The 15,305-nt window shown below is 41.6% G+C and overlaps 1 protein-coding gene across 3 annotated transcripts in view; it reads left to right on the forward strand.

Moving 5' to 3' along the window:
• Positions 1–10,571, forward strand: part of LOC133648839 (long-chain-fatty-acid--CoA ligase 1-like) — a 48,876-nt gene extending 38,305 nt beyond the window's left edge. For all 3 annotated transcript variants that reach the window (XM_062045310.1, XM_062045311.1, XM_062045309.1), the window contains exons 13-21: positions 77–211; positions 4,760–4,855; positions 7,303–7,375; positions 7,446–7,534; positions 7,604–7,720; positions 7,813–7,956; positions 8,261–8,365; positions 9,644–9,715; positions 9,783–10,571. In XM_062045310.1, coding sequence (XP_061901294.1) covers positions 77–211; positions 4,760–4,855; positions 7,303–7,375; positions 7,446–7,534; positions 7,604–7,720; positions 7,813–7,956; positions 8,261–8,365; positions 9,644–9,715; positions 9,783–9,926 — 975 coding nt within the window. In that variant the 3' untranslated portion in view covers positions 9,927–10,571. The remainder of the gene's footprint in view (positions 1–76; positions 212–4,759; positions 4,856–7,302; positions 7,376–7,445; positions 7,535–7,603; positions 7,721–7,812; positions 7,957–8,260; positions 8,366–9,643; positions 9,716–9,782) is intronic.
• Positions 10,572–15,305: the final 4,734 nt, after the last annotated feature.

The raw sequence follows: 15,305 nt of genomic DNA on the forward strand, positions 1-15,305 counted from the left end.
GGTGACCTTGAGAAAGGGATCAAATGTTTGCTCATCTTTAAAATTCCCAATGATAATTGCTTACGTGTTTCTCTAGATCTTCGGGCAGGCTAACACTCCTTTGAAGCGTTGGTTTCTGGATTTTGCATTCAGGAAGAAGGAGGCAGAGATGTCCAAAGGCATCATGAGGAGAAACAGCATCTGGGATCGACTCGTCTTCAAGAAGGTTCAGGTTAGTCCAAGCTTCTTATATGTCAACATTTAAAACAACTTTTATCAGTCATCGATCTAGCCAATTCACACAAATTAAACTATTGCACATTTTGGCTAGTCATTTTCACCAGTCGAATGTAGACTGACGATCAAACGCACATATCAAGTGTCTGATCAAAACTCATGTTTGTTTCTTAGACAACGCAGGACAAACAACATGTAACAAAATATCAACTCTTTATTGTTCATATGACAAAATGTTTGTCCTCCCACATAGCTCAGACCTACTTCCTGTTCCTGTCTATGGTGCTAAGCCTTCTGGGTAATGTAGTATATAAACATTTGTTTATCGGCTGCCCGGACAAGTTTCTGAATATCTTGCGTCTGTTGCACGATGACCTGACTGCAACTGTAGTTGGCAATGGCAGCTCCAAAACAACTCCCTTCAACCTTGTCACTGGTGGGAAGCAGGGCTTCATCATTACACCAACTCTGTTTGCCAACTTCATCCAAACCATACTCCACCTCACCAGCCAAAACCTACCTGGAGTAAAGTTTGTGTACAGGACAGACGGTTGGCTCTTCAACCTGAACAGATTTAGGTAAAAAAGAAAGGTGCTAGAGCTTCCATTACAGAGCTTCAATATGCAGATGACAATGCTCTATTTGTTCATTTTGATGCGGGCCTCCAGAATATCTGGGAGGCTTTTGCAAGAGCTTACTGACTCCTGGGACTTGACATTAAAATCAAGAAAACTCTGATTCTATATTAACCATTCTCTGATACATCCTCCCAACACGAAAGCTGTCATTGATGCGGAGATTCACCACCGCATATAGGGTGTGCAAGCGCAGTTTTTGCTCGGCTGAAAAAGAGAGTTTTTGAGAAACGGGACATATATGTCAAGACCAAACTCCTTGTTTGTCAAGCTGTAGTTGTGCCCACTCTGCTCTACGTGGCTGATAGCTGGACCACCTACAGCAGACATCTGAAGGCCCTGGAGCAGTACCACCAGCGCTGTCTCCGCAATATCCTCAGGATCAGTTGAGAAGATAAGCGTATCAACATCAGCACTCTGAAGGAAGCCAACATCCCCAGCATCTGGCACCAGCTGCAATGAACAGGTCATGTCAAATGCATGTCTGGCAACCGCCTTTTCAAACACATACTGTATGGACAACTAAAGGAAGGACAACTTACCCAAGGAGGGCAGAAGAAGCAATATCAAGACAACATCGAAAACCCATCTGAAGAAAGACCGCTTCAACCTTAACAACTTGGAGCAGGTTGCCCTCCAGAGAGATAGGTAAAGCAGGATGGTCCATGAAGGCACAGCACATCTGGAAAAGGAAATCCATCGTTCCGCGGAAACCAAGAAGCTACAAAGTCAGGAGAGATCTGCCACCAAAATGACGCTTTACACCCCCAACACTACCCAGTTGTAACCCACGTCAGACGTAACACTGTTTGACAATGACGTGTCACCTGACTTAAAACACCCTAAAATTGGCTGCCACTACTCCACGGCACAGAACAAATCAGCGCAGGTGCGCACAAACAGCGGCTCCTGTTGTGGCTGGCAGCAGATATTGGAAGACTGAATGCGATAGCAACACATAAAACCCTGCTTCTATTGTAAAGTCTCCACTCAATGGATCATATACGTAACTAAACAGTCAGGTTTTTTTGGACGAGTTTGATTCTGACAATCAGATTTTTTGAGAAGTGGCGAGCTGGTAGGACAGTTGTTTGTTTTCCTTTTTCTTCCTCTTTTTCCACAACCTTGTTAAACTCTTGAAGGATATTTGCCATAAAGGAAAAAAAAATTCAATTGATTGTAAAGGAGCTTTTCCAAACAGAAAATAACGAACTGACATGTCAACACTATTTTTGTTATATGCTTTCATTACATAACCAGCAAGTAAGCTGTGATTTTGTGTGATCATTTATGTAGTTTATACCATTTTCCTTACCTTTCTCCTTTTAATAGTTACAATTTTTATATCCATCCATCCATACATTTTGTACCGTTTGTCCCTTTTGGTGTCCCGGGGGTGGCTGGAGCCAATCCTAGCTGCATTCGAGCGAAAGGCGGGGTACACCCTGGACAAGTCGCCACCTCATTGCAGACAATATTTTATGCATATATATATATATATATATATATATATATATATATATATATATATTAGGGCTGCAACTAACGATTAATTTGATAATCGATTAATCTGTCGATTATTACTTCAATTAGTCGATTGATAATCGGATAAAAGAGACAAACTACATTTCTATCCTATCCAGTATTTTATTGAAAAAAACCAGCATACTGGCACCATACTTATTTTGATTATTGTTTCTCAGCTGTTTGTAAATGTTGCAGTTTATAAATAAAGGTTTAGTAAAAAAAAAAAAAAAACATTTTTTTTTTTAATTTATTTAAAAAAAACCAAAAAAAAAACCTCTGCGCATAGCATAGATCCAACGAATCGATGACTAAATTAATCGGCAACTATTTTAATAATCGATTTTAATCGATTTAATCGATTAGTTGTTGCAGACCTAATATATATATATATATATATATATATATATATATATATATATATATATATATATATATATATATATATATATATATATATATATATATATATACATATCACATATATATAATATATATATATATATATAATATATATATCACATATATATAATATAATATATATATATATATATATATATATATATATATATATATATATATATATATATATATATATATCACATATATATAATATATATATATATGAGATATATATATATATATATATATATATATATATATATATATATATATATATATATATATATATATATATATATATATATTATATATATGTATATATATATATTATATATATGTATATATATATACACAGATTTATATATTTCTTAAAACCACTATTGGTCTGTCATTTTATTCATACCAGTTGGGCCCTGAAAAAAAACTTTTCTTCTGCGTGTAGTCACACACATTATTGCTATACAAATAGTCCTAAAGATAACCATACGTTACACAGTCATGGCAATCAACCATTCACATATACTCCCACTGACAGGATGTTTTTATCTTCCTGTTTAGATCAAGAATTAATCATAATCCTCACGAGGGGTTAAAAAAAAAGTTGTCGCAAACAAGCAACATTTTAGTGTCTTTCTTGCTATCTCTGGTTCTAAGTTGGATGTCAAAGTTCACCAACTTCTCGGTATATGGCCACAACCTTCTACTATCCAGGTGAGAGGCATGATTTATGATCTAGAATTTACTTTCATCAGCTAAGAGGCGATACAGCAGGAGGTCACCAGCTCAATATGTTAATATAGCAGCATAAGCTATTTAGCTCTCTGTGATCACAGGGTGTATAAGAATAGTTTTTCTTCTTTATAGCTTATAATAACAATATTGCTTGTACTTGGTTATTATTCAGGTCACACAATGTAAATGGACTATTGTTGGTGGTTTTTGGATGTTTTTTTTATTTTATAAAAACTTTATGGGCGCAATACTCCCATTAGCTGCAATGTTAGCCACCTCCTACTGGCTGTATTTTACGATTTAGAATGTATAATTTAAAAAAAGATGTGTGTTCTTGCTACATAAAAGGATTGTGAATGATTATGTTTCCCAAAATAGTGCAGTTCTGCTTTATTGAGTTACGAAGACACAGAGATATGAAAACTTACAAGAGCGTAGCATTCTTAGCCATTCCTTTTGCTGTAGTCCTCCAATGATAATGGTACCTGTTTCCCGCCATGCCGGTGAGGATTAGTATCTTAGAAGCGGCTTGGAGATTAAGTGTTTGTTACAGCTTGCTCTCAAATTCGAGGTGGCGTTCTGGCAAGACATGTACCCTCCTGGATTCATGCAACTCCTGCATGTAAGAATATGGAAATGTAATTGTCTCTACCTCAGCGTGCATCCCTTTTGAATGAATCTTTCTTATGATAACAATCTTTATTTAGCATGTGAAAACTGGGAGACAGCTGTGGTAAAGATCAGCTGGGCTCGGCAGCTCATCAGTCGATAGCCGAAAAAAGACCAATATCGGCCCTGTTCCAATACCATGATCGGGACCGGGACATCTCTAATGGGAGCACTGTTCCATGAGAGATTATGCTAGTGCAGGAAGCTTTGGCTTTAGCTGTTTTGGTCTTGTCCTGCATGCCAGGAAAGAATGTCATTATTGTCTGGAATAGCAAAGCTGTGTTAAGTCACTTGAAGGAAGGCAAAAAGTTATACAGTGCTACCTCAGTTTGTGTTAGTCATGTGTTCCAAAAGGTCAGACAGAAACCCAGTCTTACAAAAACCAAGGTACCACTTAATACAAATTCGGGGAATACATCAAATACATGAAAATGCTATCATTCGTTGTGGAGAACATGTCAATTTATTCATGTGAATTTCATTAGAAAATGTCCTGCACACTGTATGTCATTATATAAACAAAAGTATATAAAGGATGTGGCCAATTGAGGTGTTGACTAAGAGTATGCTGCCCTCCACAGGCTACCGTAGGCGGTCGTGTGCGTCTCATGATAACCGGAGCAGCCCCCATCTCTCCTGATGTCCTCACTTTCCTCCGAGCTGCATTAGGATGTCAGGTAACTATGTGTCTAGTTTGTGCAACTCATTTATCTCTAGCCTTCCAGTGCACTTGTAGGACAACATTTTATCATGATATAATTTACAGTCTTTAACGAGCAGTAGTAAAAACGATTAAAGGTTTGCATTTTGAGAATAATTGAAATGCAAATGAAATTACTGATAACAACAGCAACTTTTTGTACTATCCACTAAAATGTGTCAACAAACATTACTGTTTAAATTTCTGACAACACAAGTGAGTACCACGGTAATGGCCTCCAAGCATGGTGATTGTAGCGACATGGTCTGGGGCTGCATGAGTGATGCTTGCACTTGGGAGCTGCGGTTCATTGAAGAGAAACATGAATTCCAGCATGTACTTTGACATTCTGAAACACATAAATGTTATCGTCCTCAAAAGAAGTCTAAACACACTTCAAAGATGACAAAGACCTTGCTGCGGAAGAGTTGATAAATATGTTCTCAGACAACCCAACTAAACACATGTCCAAATTTTCACCCTAATTTTGTATATCGTTTTGGTTATCGTACGACCAACCATTGCACAAAACAAAATAGTCCTATGATTGCTCACTATCACCTCAAACTAGACTTCCGCATCATCCAAACAAAGAATCCCACCCATTTTTTAATCAGGTCTGTAATCTGTATTTTTTTTGTACAACTGCAAAAAATTCCACCATGGGACCAAAGAGAGTAGCGAGTACTGGCACTTTGATAAAAAAAAAAGGGAGAAGAACGATTGAATTCAAAAATTAACTTGTAGCAAACTACAAAGGTGGTGTCCACATGGCTCTCCCTTTTTTTTTTTTTTTAGTTCGGTCTTCGACTGACCTTTTCAGACAGTATAAGTTGCAACTGTACTTCATTTTGTTTAAGATAATAAATAATGATAAATGGGTTATACTTGTATAGCGCTTTTCTACCTTCAAGGTACTCAAAGCGCTTTGACAGTATTTCCACATTCACCCATTCACACACACATTCACACACTGATGGAGGGAGCTGCCATGCAAGGCGCTACCAGCACCCATCAGGAGCAAGGGTGAAGTGTCTTGCCCAAAGACACAACGGACGTGACTAGGATGGTAGAAGGTAAGATAAACAAGTTTAATATCTTGTTACTGTCACAATCACGCATTGCTGCGGTAGTTGTGACCTCCAGATGCAGGAGACGGGTGGCGACGTGCAGGTAAGAGTCTTTTAAATATAGCACCAGCAAGTGCAGCAGGGCAAGCAGGATAACACAGTCAGTAACATTTGTCAATAGTCAGTAACATAGACAATCTTCCAGCCCTGACTGCAAACTGGCTTATGAGGAAGCCTGATTGGCAACCACAAACAGGTGCTCAGGTTGCCAAACAGGTGCTCAGGTTGCCAATCAGGAACAGGTGTGGGGAAACAGCGCTCAGGCCAGTATGGCATAGCCAGACAGGAAGTGAACAGAAATAAGAGTGCAGGACAGGAAACAAATACAGAAAATAAGGAAACACAAGAACATGTCAGACCTGACATGACAGGTCGTGACATTTTCTTCTAATTTCTGATACTTATTCTAAAGTTTGTACATTTAGTAATTTATATTACATTGTGGAATGTTAGAAAAGCCTTGATGAAGTGAAATTAGTCAAACAGACAATAATGGTAGGTATTAAATTGAAGTAGTGTCAATCGTTTTTTTGGCAACACCTAGTGGCCATAACAATAAATTAAGGTAAGCTCATGACACAGTAGGTTGAATGATGCGGACACATTTGTAACTTGATACTTTCTAATATGTTTCTGCTTTGGAGACTTTGTATGTGTAAGTAATATGCAACTATCATTATTTGATATCTGTTTATATTGACAAATGTTCTAGGCTATAATGTTGTTCAATTAAGGACACATGTTACGAATGTCGAGCTAGTGTGCTATTGCGTGCTTTTTGGAGGACATTTAGATGTTAACTGGCTGTACAGCTTCCCACAAGTAAACAGGATTGCTTGTATTGGAGCTTATATCACACATTTTACATGCAAGCCAATATCATCCAATACTTGTTTTTTTGCTGATATCAGTATCGGTTCAGAACATCCCTACTTGTAGAGCCTGCTCAAGCATGAGGTGAAAGAGCACAAGGTGTTGACACCGTACACCAGGTCTGTGATGTCATCATGGATGAGTAAAAAATTCCAATGATAACATGTGCAGCTCTGCTGTATTTAATATCCAAGAAGATTAAGATAATTGTTGAAGACAATGATGCTCATACTGAATATTGTGACGTGTACTCACTTGTGTTACCAGCTATTTATTTGATCGTGTGTGTGTTGACTTGTTTATTTATTTAAATCCATACTGCTTTGCAAGCTGTACACTGACTACTCTCAAGTTTTAGCATGAAACTTTGAGAAGCTGCGATGATGACAGTGATTACAATTAATGTGGTGTTTGTCCACAGTTCTATGAAGGTTATGGACAGACAGAATGTACTGCTGGATGCACCATGACTATGCCCGGCGACTGGACTGCAGGTATGACACTTTTTTACTTTCATAGTCTGCATGAGAAACTGATGTTATTAAGCTCCACCTACTTTCACAGGTCACGTTGGTGCTCCTCTGCCGTGTAACAACATCAAACTGGTAGACGTGGCTCAGATGAACTACCTGGCAGTAAACGGCGAAGGAGAGGTGAGGCACAATCATAAAAAAATTGTTTTTATTCATAACACAAATTCAATGTGTTTGTGCCGGTTGTAGGTGTGTGTGAAAGGTCCCAACGTGTTCCTGGGTTACTTGAAAGATCCTGAAAAGACGGCGGAGACCCTCGATGCTGAAGGATGGCTTCACACCGGAGACATTGCCAAATGGCTTCCTGTAGGAAACCAAAATGACTTTCCTTTCTGTGCTCCAATTCTGTTGTGATAAGCAGGTGTGCGGATGTTTAATTTCAAGACGTGTGCTTGCAGAACGGCACCCTGAAGATCGTGGACAGGAAGAAACATATCTTTAAATTGGCCCAAGGAGAATATATCGCACCTGAGAAGATAGAGAACGTCTATGTAAGGAGTGATGCAGTGGCACAGGTGTTTGTGCATGGTGACAGTCTTCAGGTAAGTGGAGTGAACCATAAAGTGTCATAGTTGTATCCCACTGACTTAATTATTGGAGTGGAATGATTCCTGGTGGTGTGATGAGGCAACAATTTATCATCTACTCTGCATGGTGTGTGAAGGAGCAATCGCATTAATCAAATTCAATAGAGGAAGCGACGCCGCTCTACATTGTGTTTGTGTGGAATTATCAGTATACAGGCACACATGAAGCTGTAACATGTAGGCTCAATATGAAATGAAGCCTCGACTGTACTGTACTCACAGTAAGTCAAATGTGTGGTTTTATTTGTTTTCTCCACAGGCTTATCTTGTAGCAGTGGTGGTCCTTGACCCTGACTTCCTATCTGCATGGACCAAGAGAACCATGAGAGTAGACGGCAGCTACGACGCGCTTTGCATCAGAGCGGTAAAATCCACGGCAGTATAACAGGGGTCTCAAACTTGCTAGACTATATTTACAATAACACTGCACACACAAAAATTACGACACAACAAACACTGAGAGCAACTGGCTATAAGAAAGCTCATGTATCTCTGACCATCTCCTGGGGAACTCAACAGTGTCAAAATATTAATTGTTACATTCAAATGTACATGTATGATGACTTACCACAGCACAATGTAACTATGGCTGCTGGTGGATGTTGTTAACACATTTAGTCACTTGGTTAAAATGTGATTCTGAAATTAATACTTTGTGCAGCCAAGCTTCACCCAAACTCTACCTTTCATGGCTCCCAAGTATATTGGGATTGAGACCCCTTCTGTGGCTCTTCTGTGGCCGTGTTGTAGTGGCCGGGCAAAGGCCGTAACAATGATGTATCAGGCTACCCGTGAGTAGTGATGGATACTGAATTTGGTACTTTTACAAAGTCCTGTGGTACTACCAGTTACCAATTCAAGTAAAATCAATTGGTACCATATTTCGACACCTTTGTTGCAAGTGACGTCAAGTCCGGTTGTAGTTTTGGCAGCAGCTCCAACACTTGGCGGGGAAACAAGCAGTCAAGCACTCAGTGGACTCTGCCAGACTGCCTCTGACTAATGTTACAATTTTCAATGTCAACACAGTAAGCAGTAGCCACTCAAGTACAGCAAGGCTCAACTTTTCAAAATGCATTAGCTCAGTGCAAATGCACATTGGATTCACCACAGACATGCGAGAGATTAGCATAAGTGATTTTACATGGTGATTTCAACACCTTCACATTTTGTAATAAAAACTACAATGAAGATATGCGTTACAATCAGACAGCTGGTGTTTAATAAGTGCAATATTTTCAGTATGAACACGTAGGACTCAACAAAATACAGGACTGGCTGAACTTAATGGCAAAGACTACTTCCTGACTGTGGCAACACACCGTAGCCTATACACTACTGTCTTGGAATTGATCTCATTTTTAGTAACACGAACACACACAAAAGTGTGTAGAGGTGACTGTTTGGCTGTTATTTCATGTTTAGAGGGCTTTCACAAAGATTAAAAAAAACATGTCAAAGATTTGTATATACTGTATACAAATAAACATTCATTAATAATATATTAATCCTACTTTGCGGGAATTTGTTTACTAGGCCTTCAACCAATTAATCGCAATAAACAAGGGATGACTGAACTGTAATAGCTTCAAGGATATACAGTATATGTGCTTGGCTCTCAGTGCTTCTTGTCTGGCTGCAGGATGTCAAGGCGGCCATCTTGAAGGACATGGTACGACTTGGCAAGGAGTCTGGCCTGAAATCCTTTGAGCAGGTATACAAAGCTTTGTTTGTGACATTGTCTGATACTTGGAGCTGTGCTGATATTTATCTTCTTGCAGGTGAAGGCTATTTACATCCACAGCGAGATGTTCTCCGTCAACAACGGCCTGCTCACGCCAACTCTGAAAGCCAAGAGGAACGAACTAAGACAATACTTTCGATCCCAAATAGACGAGCTGTATGCTGGCATCAACAAGTCGTAGAGAGGCGGGCACAGAAGTGCCGTCAGGTGCAAGGAAAATGTGACCAAACTCACTCCAACTGAATTGAGTTTATACCTCATAGTAATGATGTTGCTTTTAAAGTTAAAGTACCAATGATTTTTTATGGAATATTATATTATTGGCAGACACCAATTTTTAGTTCAAGTATCTTCACATCAGAATCCCTGTGTGACAAAGATTGTACACACACGAATGTACCTTTCATTTTGCTTCATTCAAATATATTCTTTGAGGGCATTTTCAAAGGAAATGATAGTGAGTGTGATGAAATACTTAAAAAAAATGTTCACTTGAAACAAATAATCACTTGCACCAATCAGCAAATTCAATGCAACACTTTTTGTGTAGTCGTGTGTGTTTTTTGGATGATCTTGTGGCCATGAAAGATGAAGGCTACTGATATAAGGAGCCATAATTACTAAACACTCGATGTGTGCCTCAGGGACTGAATAACAAAGAATTGTTTTATTATATTTCTTAAGTAAAAGGAAGTGAATGCGATCATTTCTTTCAAATCAGAAGACTTCCAGTCATTCACAACCACTTTATTAGTCTTGATTTATTGATTGTGTCGTGTTTTTGTTGTTGTCTCAAATGTATTTTGTAAATAACTGAATTAAAACAATTTTAAAGAGTTGTGTAATGGCTGTATGTAAAGTCACCTAAAATTTATTCACTCAACACATTTACTATTATGTATTTTTCTTCATACTCCATCCATCCATCCATTTTCTACCGCTACAAACAAAATCAGGCTTTTCCGGTACATTTCCACAATTGACAGGCTGAATGACTGGTATCAAAACAATCTACATGACATACAAACAATATGGTAAAAAATTAAAATAAATGTCCATCTTCTTCCGCTTATCCGAGGTCGGGTCGCGGGGGCAGCAGCCTAAGCAGGGAAGCCCAGACTTCCCTCCCCCCAGCCACTTCGTCCAGCTCTTCCCGGGGGATCCCGAGGCGTTCCCAGGCCAACCGGGAGACATAGTCTTCCCAACGTGTCCTGGGTCTTTCCCGTGGCCTCCTACCGGTCGGATGTGCCCTAAACACCTCCGTAGGGAGGTGTTCGTGTGGCATCCTGACCAGATGCCCGAACCACCTCATCTGGCTCCTCTCGATGTGGAGGAGCAGCGGCTTTACTTTGAGCTCCCCCCGGATGACAGAGCTTCTCACCCTATCTCTAAGGGAGAGCCCCGCCACCCGGCGGAGGAAACTCATTTCGGCCGCTTGTACCCGTGATCTTGTCCTTTCGGTCATAACCCAAAGCTCATGACCATAGGTGAGGATGGGAACATAGATCGACCAGTAAATTGAGAGCTTTGCCTTACGGCTCAGCTCCTTCTTCACCACAACGGATCGATACAGCGTCCGCATTACTGAAGACGCCGCACCGATCCGCCTGTCGATCTCACGATCCACTCTTCCCTCACTCGTGAACAAGACTCCAAGGTACTTGAACTCCTCCACTTGGGGCAAGATCTCCTCCCCAACCCGGAGATGGCACTCCACCCTTTTACGAGCGAGAACCATGGACTCGGACTTGGAGGTGCTGATTCTCATCCCAGTTGCTTCATACTCAGCTGTGAACCGATCCAGTGAGGGCTGAAAATCCTGGCCAGAAGAAGCAATCAGGACCACATCATCTGCAAAAAGCAGAGACCTAATCCTGCAGCCACCAAACCGGATCCCCTCAACGCCTTGACTGCACCTAGAAATTCTGTCCATAAAAGTTATGAACAGAATCGGTGACAAAGGGCAGCCTTGGCGGAGTCCAACCCTCACTGGAAACGGGTCCGACTTACTGCCGGCAATGCGGACCAAGCTCTGACACTGATTATACAGGGAGCGGACCGCCACAATCAGACAGTCCGATACCCCATACTCTCTGAGCACTCCCCACAGGACTTCCCGAGGGACACGGTCGAATGCCTTCTCCAAGTCCACAAAGCACATGTAGACTGGTTGGGCAAACTCCCATGCACCCTCAAGGACCCTGCCGAGAGTATAGAGCTGGTCCACAGTTCCACGACCAGGACGAAAACCACACTGTTCCTCCTGAATCCGAGGTTCGACTCCGGCGTAGCCTCCTCTCCAGTACACCCGAATAGACCTTACCGGGAAGGCTGAGGAGTGTGATCCCCGATAGTTAGAACACACCCTCCGGTTCCCCTTTTTAAAGAGAGGAACCACCACCCCGGTCTGCCAATCCAGAGGTACCGTCCCTGATGTCCACGCGATGCTGCAGAGTCTTGTCAATTAAGACAGCCCCACAGCATCCAGAGCCTTAAGGAACTCCGGGCGGATCTCATCTATCCCCGGGGCCTTGCCACCAAGGAGCTTTTTAACTACCTCAGCAACCTCAGCCCCAGAAATAGGAGAGCCCACCACAGATTCCCCAGGGACTGCTTCCTAAAAAATATCAATTTAAAAAATAGCTTTCATTTTCCAAGCTTTAATATTAATCCAATGAGGGGAAAAATAAGGTTCTTACGATGCATTTCAACAGGCTGAACAACTCGTATCAAAACAAACAACCTGCGCCTACAAACAAAATGTGTTTAAAAAATGGACAAAGCAGAATACAACAGACAAAAACTGGGCTCATCTAAAATAAATGTGTCAAATACAAACTTAAGGGCTTTCCTATCGACATTTTCCAAGCTTTAACTACTATTATTAATCCAATGAGAAGAAAATGCCCCAAGTGGAGGAGTTTAAGTACCTCGGAGTCTTGTTCACGAGTGAGGGAAGAGTGGATCGTGAGATCGACAGGCGGATCGGTGCAGCGTCTTCAGTAATGCGGACGCTGTATCGATCCGTTGTGGTGAAGAAGGAGCTGAGCCAGAAGGCAAAGCTCTCAATTTACCGGTCGATCTACGTTCCCATCCTCACCTATGGTCATGAGATTTGGGTTATGACCGAAAGGACAAGATCACGGGTACAAGCGGCCGAAATGAGTTTCCTCCGCCGGGTGGCGGGGCTCTCCCTTAGAGATAGGGTGAGAAGCTCTGCCATCCGGGGGGAGCTCAAAGTAAAGCCGCTGCTCCTCCACATCGAGAGGAGCCAGATGAGGTGGTTCGGGCATCTGGTCAGGATGCCACCCGAACGCCTTAGGTGTTTAGGGCACGTCCGGCCGGTAGGAGGCCACGGGGAAGACCCAAAACACGTTGGGAAGACTGTGTCTCCCGGCTGGCTTGGGAACGCCTCGGGGTCCCCCGGGAGGAGCTGGACGAAGTGGTTGGGGAGAGGGAAGTCTGGGCTTCCCTGCTTAAGCTGCTGCCCCTGTGACCCGACCTCGGATAAGCGGAAGAAGATGGATGGATGGATGGAGGAGAAGAAAATATGTTTGACTTTAAAAATCCACTTGAAAATATCATTAACCATTATCATTCACAGTTAAGGGATGGGAACTCGGGATGGAAATCTAAAACCAGTTCTTGTTCAGAACCGGTTTCCAGTGTATGAATTCCTTGGAATCGCTTGCCAATCTGTCTAGCGAGTATATTGTCAATACATTGAGAACAGAAAGTGTTAGCATTTGCTATGTAATGAAAAAGGGGTAGGATTCAATAAGCTCTGCTTCTTCCTACTCCTTTTCGAACATGTTTAAAAGAGAAATTGGAAATTGTGATGTATCAAATATCATGTTGTAATTGTATGTATACTGTATGTATGTATGTAATTGTATGCATCAATTAACAGGATGAGAACTTAACATATAAATGACATAGATCCCACATACGGACAAAACCTGTCCAAGAAAAATATCTTCAAAAGAGACTTTAAACGAACTCAGAGTAATTAGTTAGACCGGTTTGCTGCAATTCTAGACACATGCCTTTTAGAGCAGGGGTGTCAAAGTCAAATGGACGGAGGGCCAAATAAAAAATTTAGCTACAAGCCGAGGGCCGGACTGTTCGAATGTTCATTGAAAAATTTTTAAATGACGCATATAGTCTAGTGAACCTAATTGAACCTACTGAAAACCTAACAAATATATTCCAATATGATCAGATAAATAAAGCAATATTTTCTTATGGCTCTGTCAGTAATCTTTAATTTTCAACAGACACAAAAGACAAATTTCCTTTATATAAAAATCCCCATAACATGAACATTAAATGAAAGAAACCGGTATTCAAGGCACCATCAGTAGCCTATATTTTCTATTTTAGCAAAAGTGGGCTAAATTTACTTCAAAGAAAAAAACAATAATAGCAATTTTCTATCATCCACTCAACTGAAATATTTTTAAAATATAATTAAATTGAAATACAATAAAATAAAGTGCAAAAATCTATAAATCAAAAACAACACTTTGTTTAAGGAGAAGTAACATGCAGTGAAAACAAATATTAAACTTTAACTTTTAAACTTGAATTGAGTAAAAACTCTAAATATGTGATTGCACAGTAATGTTCACATTAAACCCCCCTCCTCCCTCCGTGGGAGGGAGGCGAGTTGGGTGCCCGAAACCCCCCGCTGGTTTCGGCCCGCCCCTTGGCGCGCGTGGCACGGCGGGCTCCGCGACCCGACGGCTGGCCCTCGTGGCTTGACGGCGGGCGCGTCCCGACGGGCCGCGCGTAGGGGTCAAACACAGAAGTCTCAGGGCCTCGTGGTGAGGGGGTGGCCTGCGGGTTTCGGCCCGCTTGACCCCCCCGCTCCGCTTGGCGCGCGCGGCACATGACGGGTTCCGCCACCGACGCTCGGGCTGCAGCCCGACGGTGGTGCGGGCCCGGCGGTGACGCGCGGTTTGGGGAAACAAAGCAGAAGTCTCAGGGCCTCGGGGCCGGGTTTCGGCCCGCCCCCTTGGCGCGCGTGGCACGGCGGGCTCCGCGACTGACGGCCGGGCTGCAGCCCTTCGGCCGGCAGGCGCGTCCCGGCGGGCCGCTCGCCCCCTTTCGGAACCTTGGACCGGCATCCGCTTGGTGCGTGTAAAAGATCTGCGGTCTGCGGGCCGGTTCTAATAATAAATCAAGATCATCCCAAGGGCCGTAAAAAACCTTCTCGCGGGCCGGATATGGCCCGCGGGCCTTGACTCTGACATATGTGTTTTAGAGCATAAAACGTAAAACAAAAAATTATGGGAAATATTAACAAATTCCTCCCCCGTGTGTCGGGAATGGTACACCCGAAACAAGATTTAATTATTTTGTATTTGAAAAAAAAGGCATTTCAATTTCAATAATTTTGTCAATTACCAGGGTGAAAACCCAACATATAAATGACATAGATCCCACATACGGACAAAACATGTCCAAGAAAAATATATTCAAAAGAGACTATTAAAACCGGGCCTATCTAAACGAACTCAGAGTAATTAGTTAGACATATTTGCTGCAATTCTTGACA

Source organism: Entelurus aequoreus, linkage group LG04, assembly GCF_033978785.1.
Source record: "Entelurus aequoreus isolate RoL-2023_Sb linkage group LG04, RoL_Eaeq_v1.1, whole genome shotgun sequence".
NCBI lineage: Eukaryota > Metazoa > Chordata > Actinopteri > Syngnathiformes > Syngnathidae > Entelurus > Entelurus aequoreus.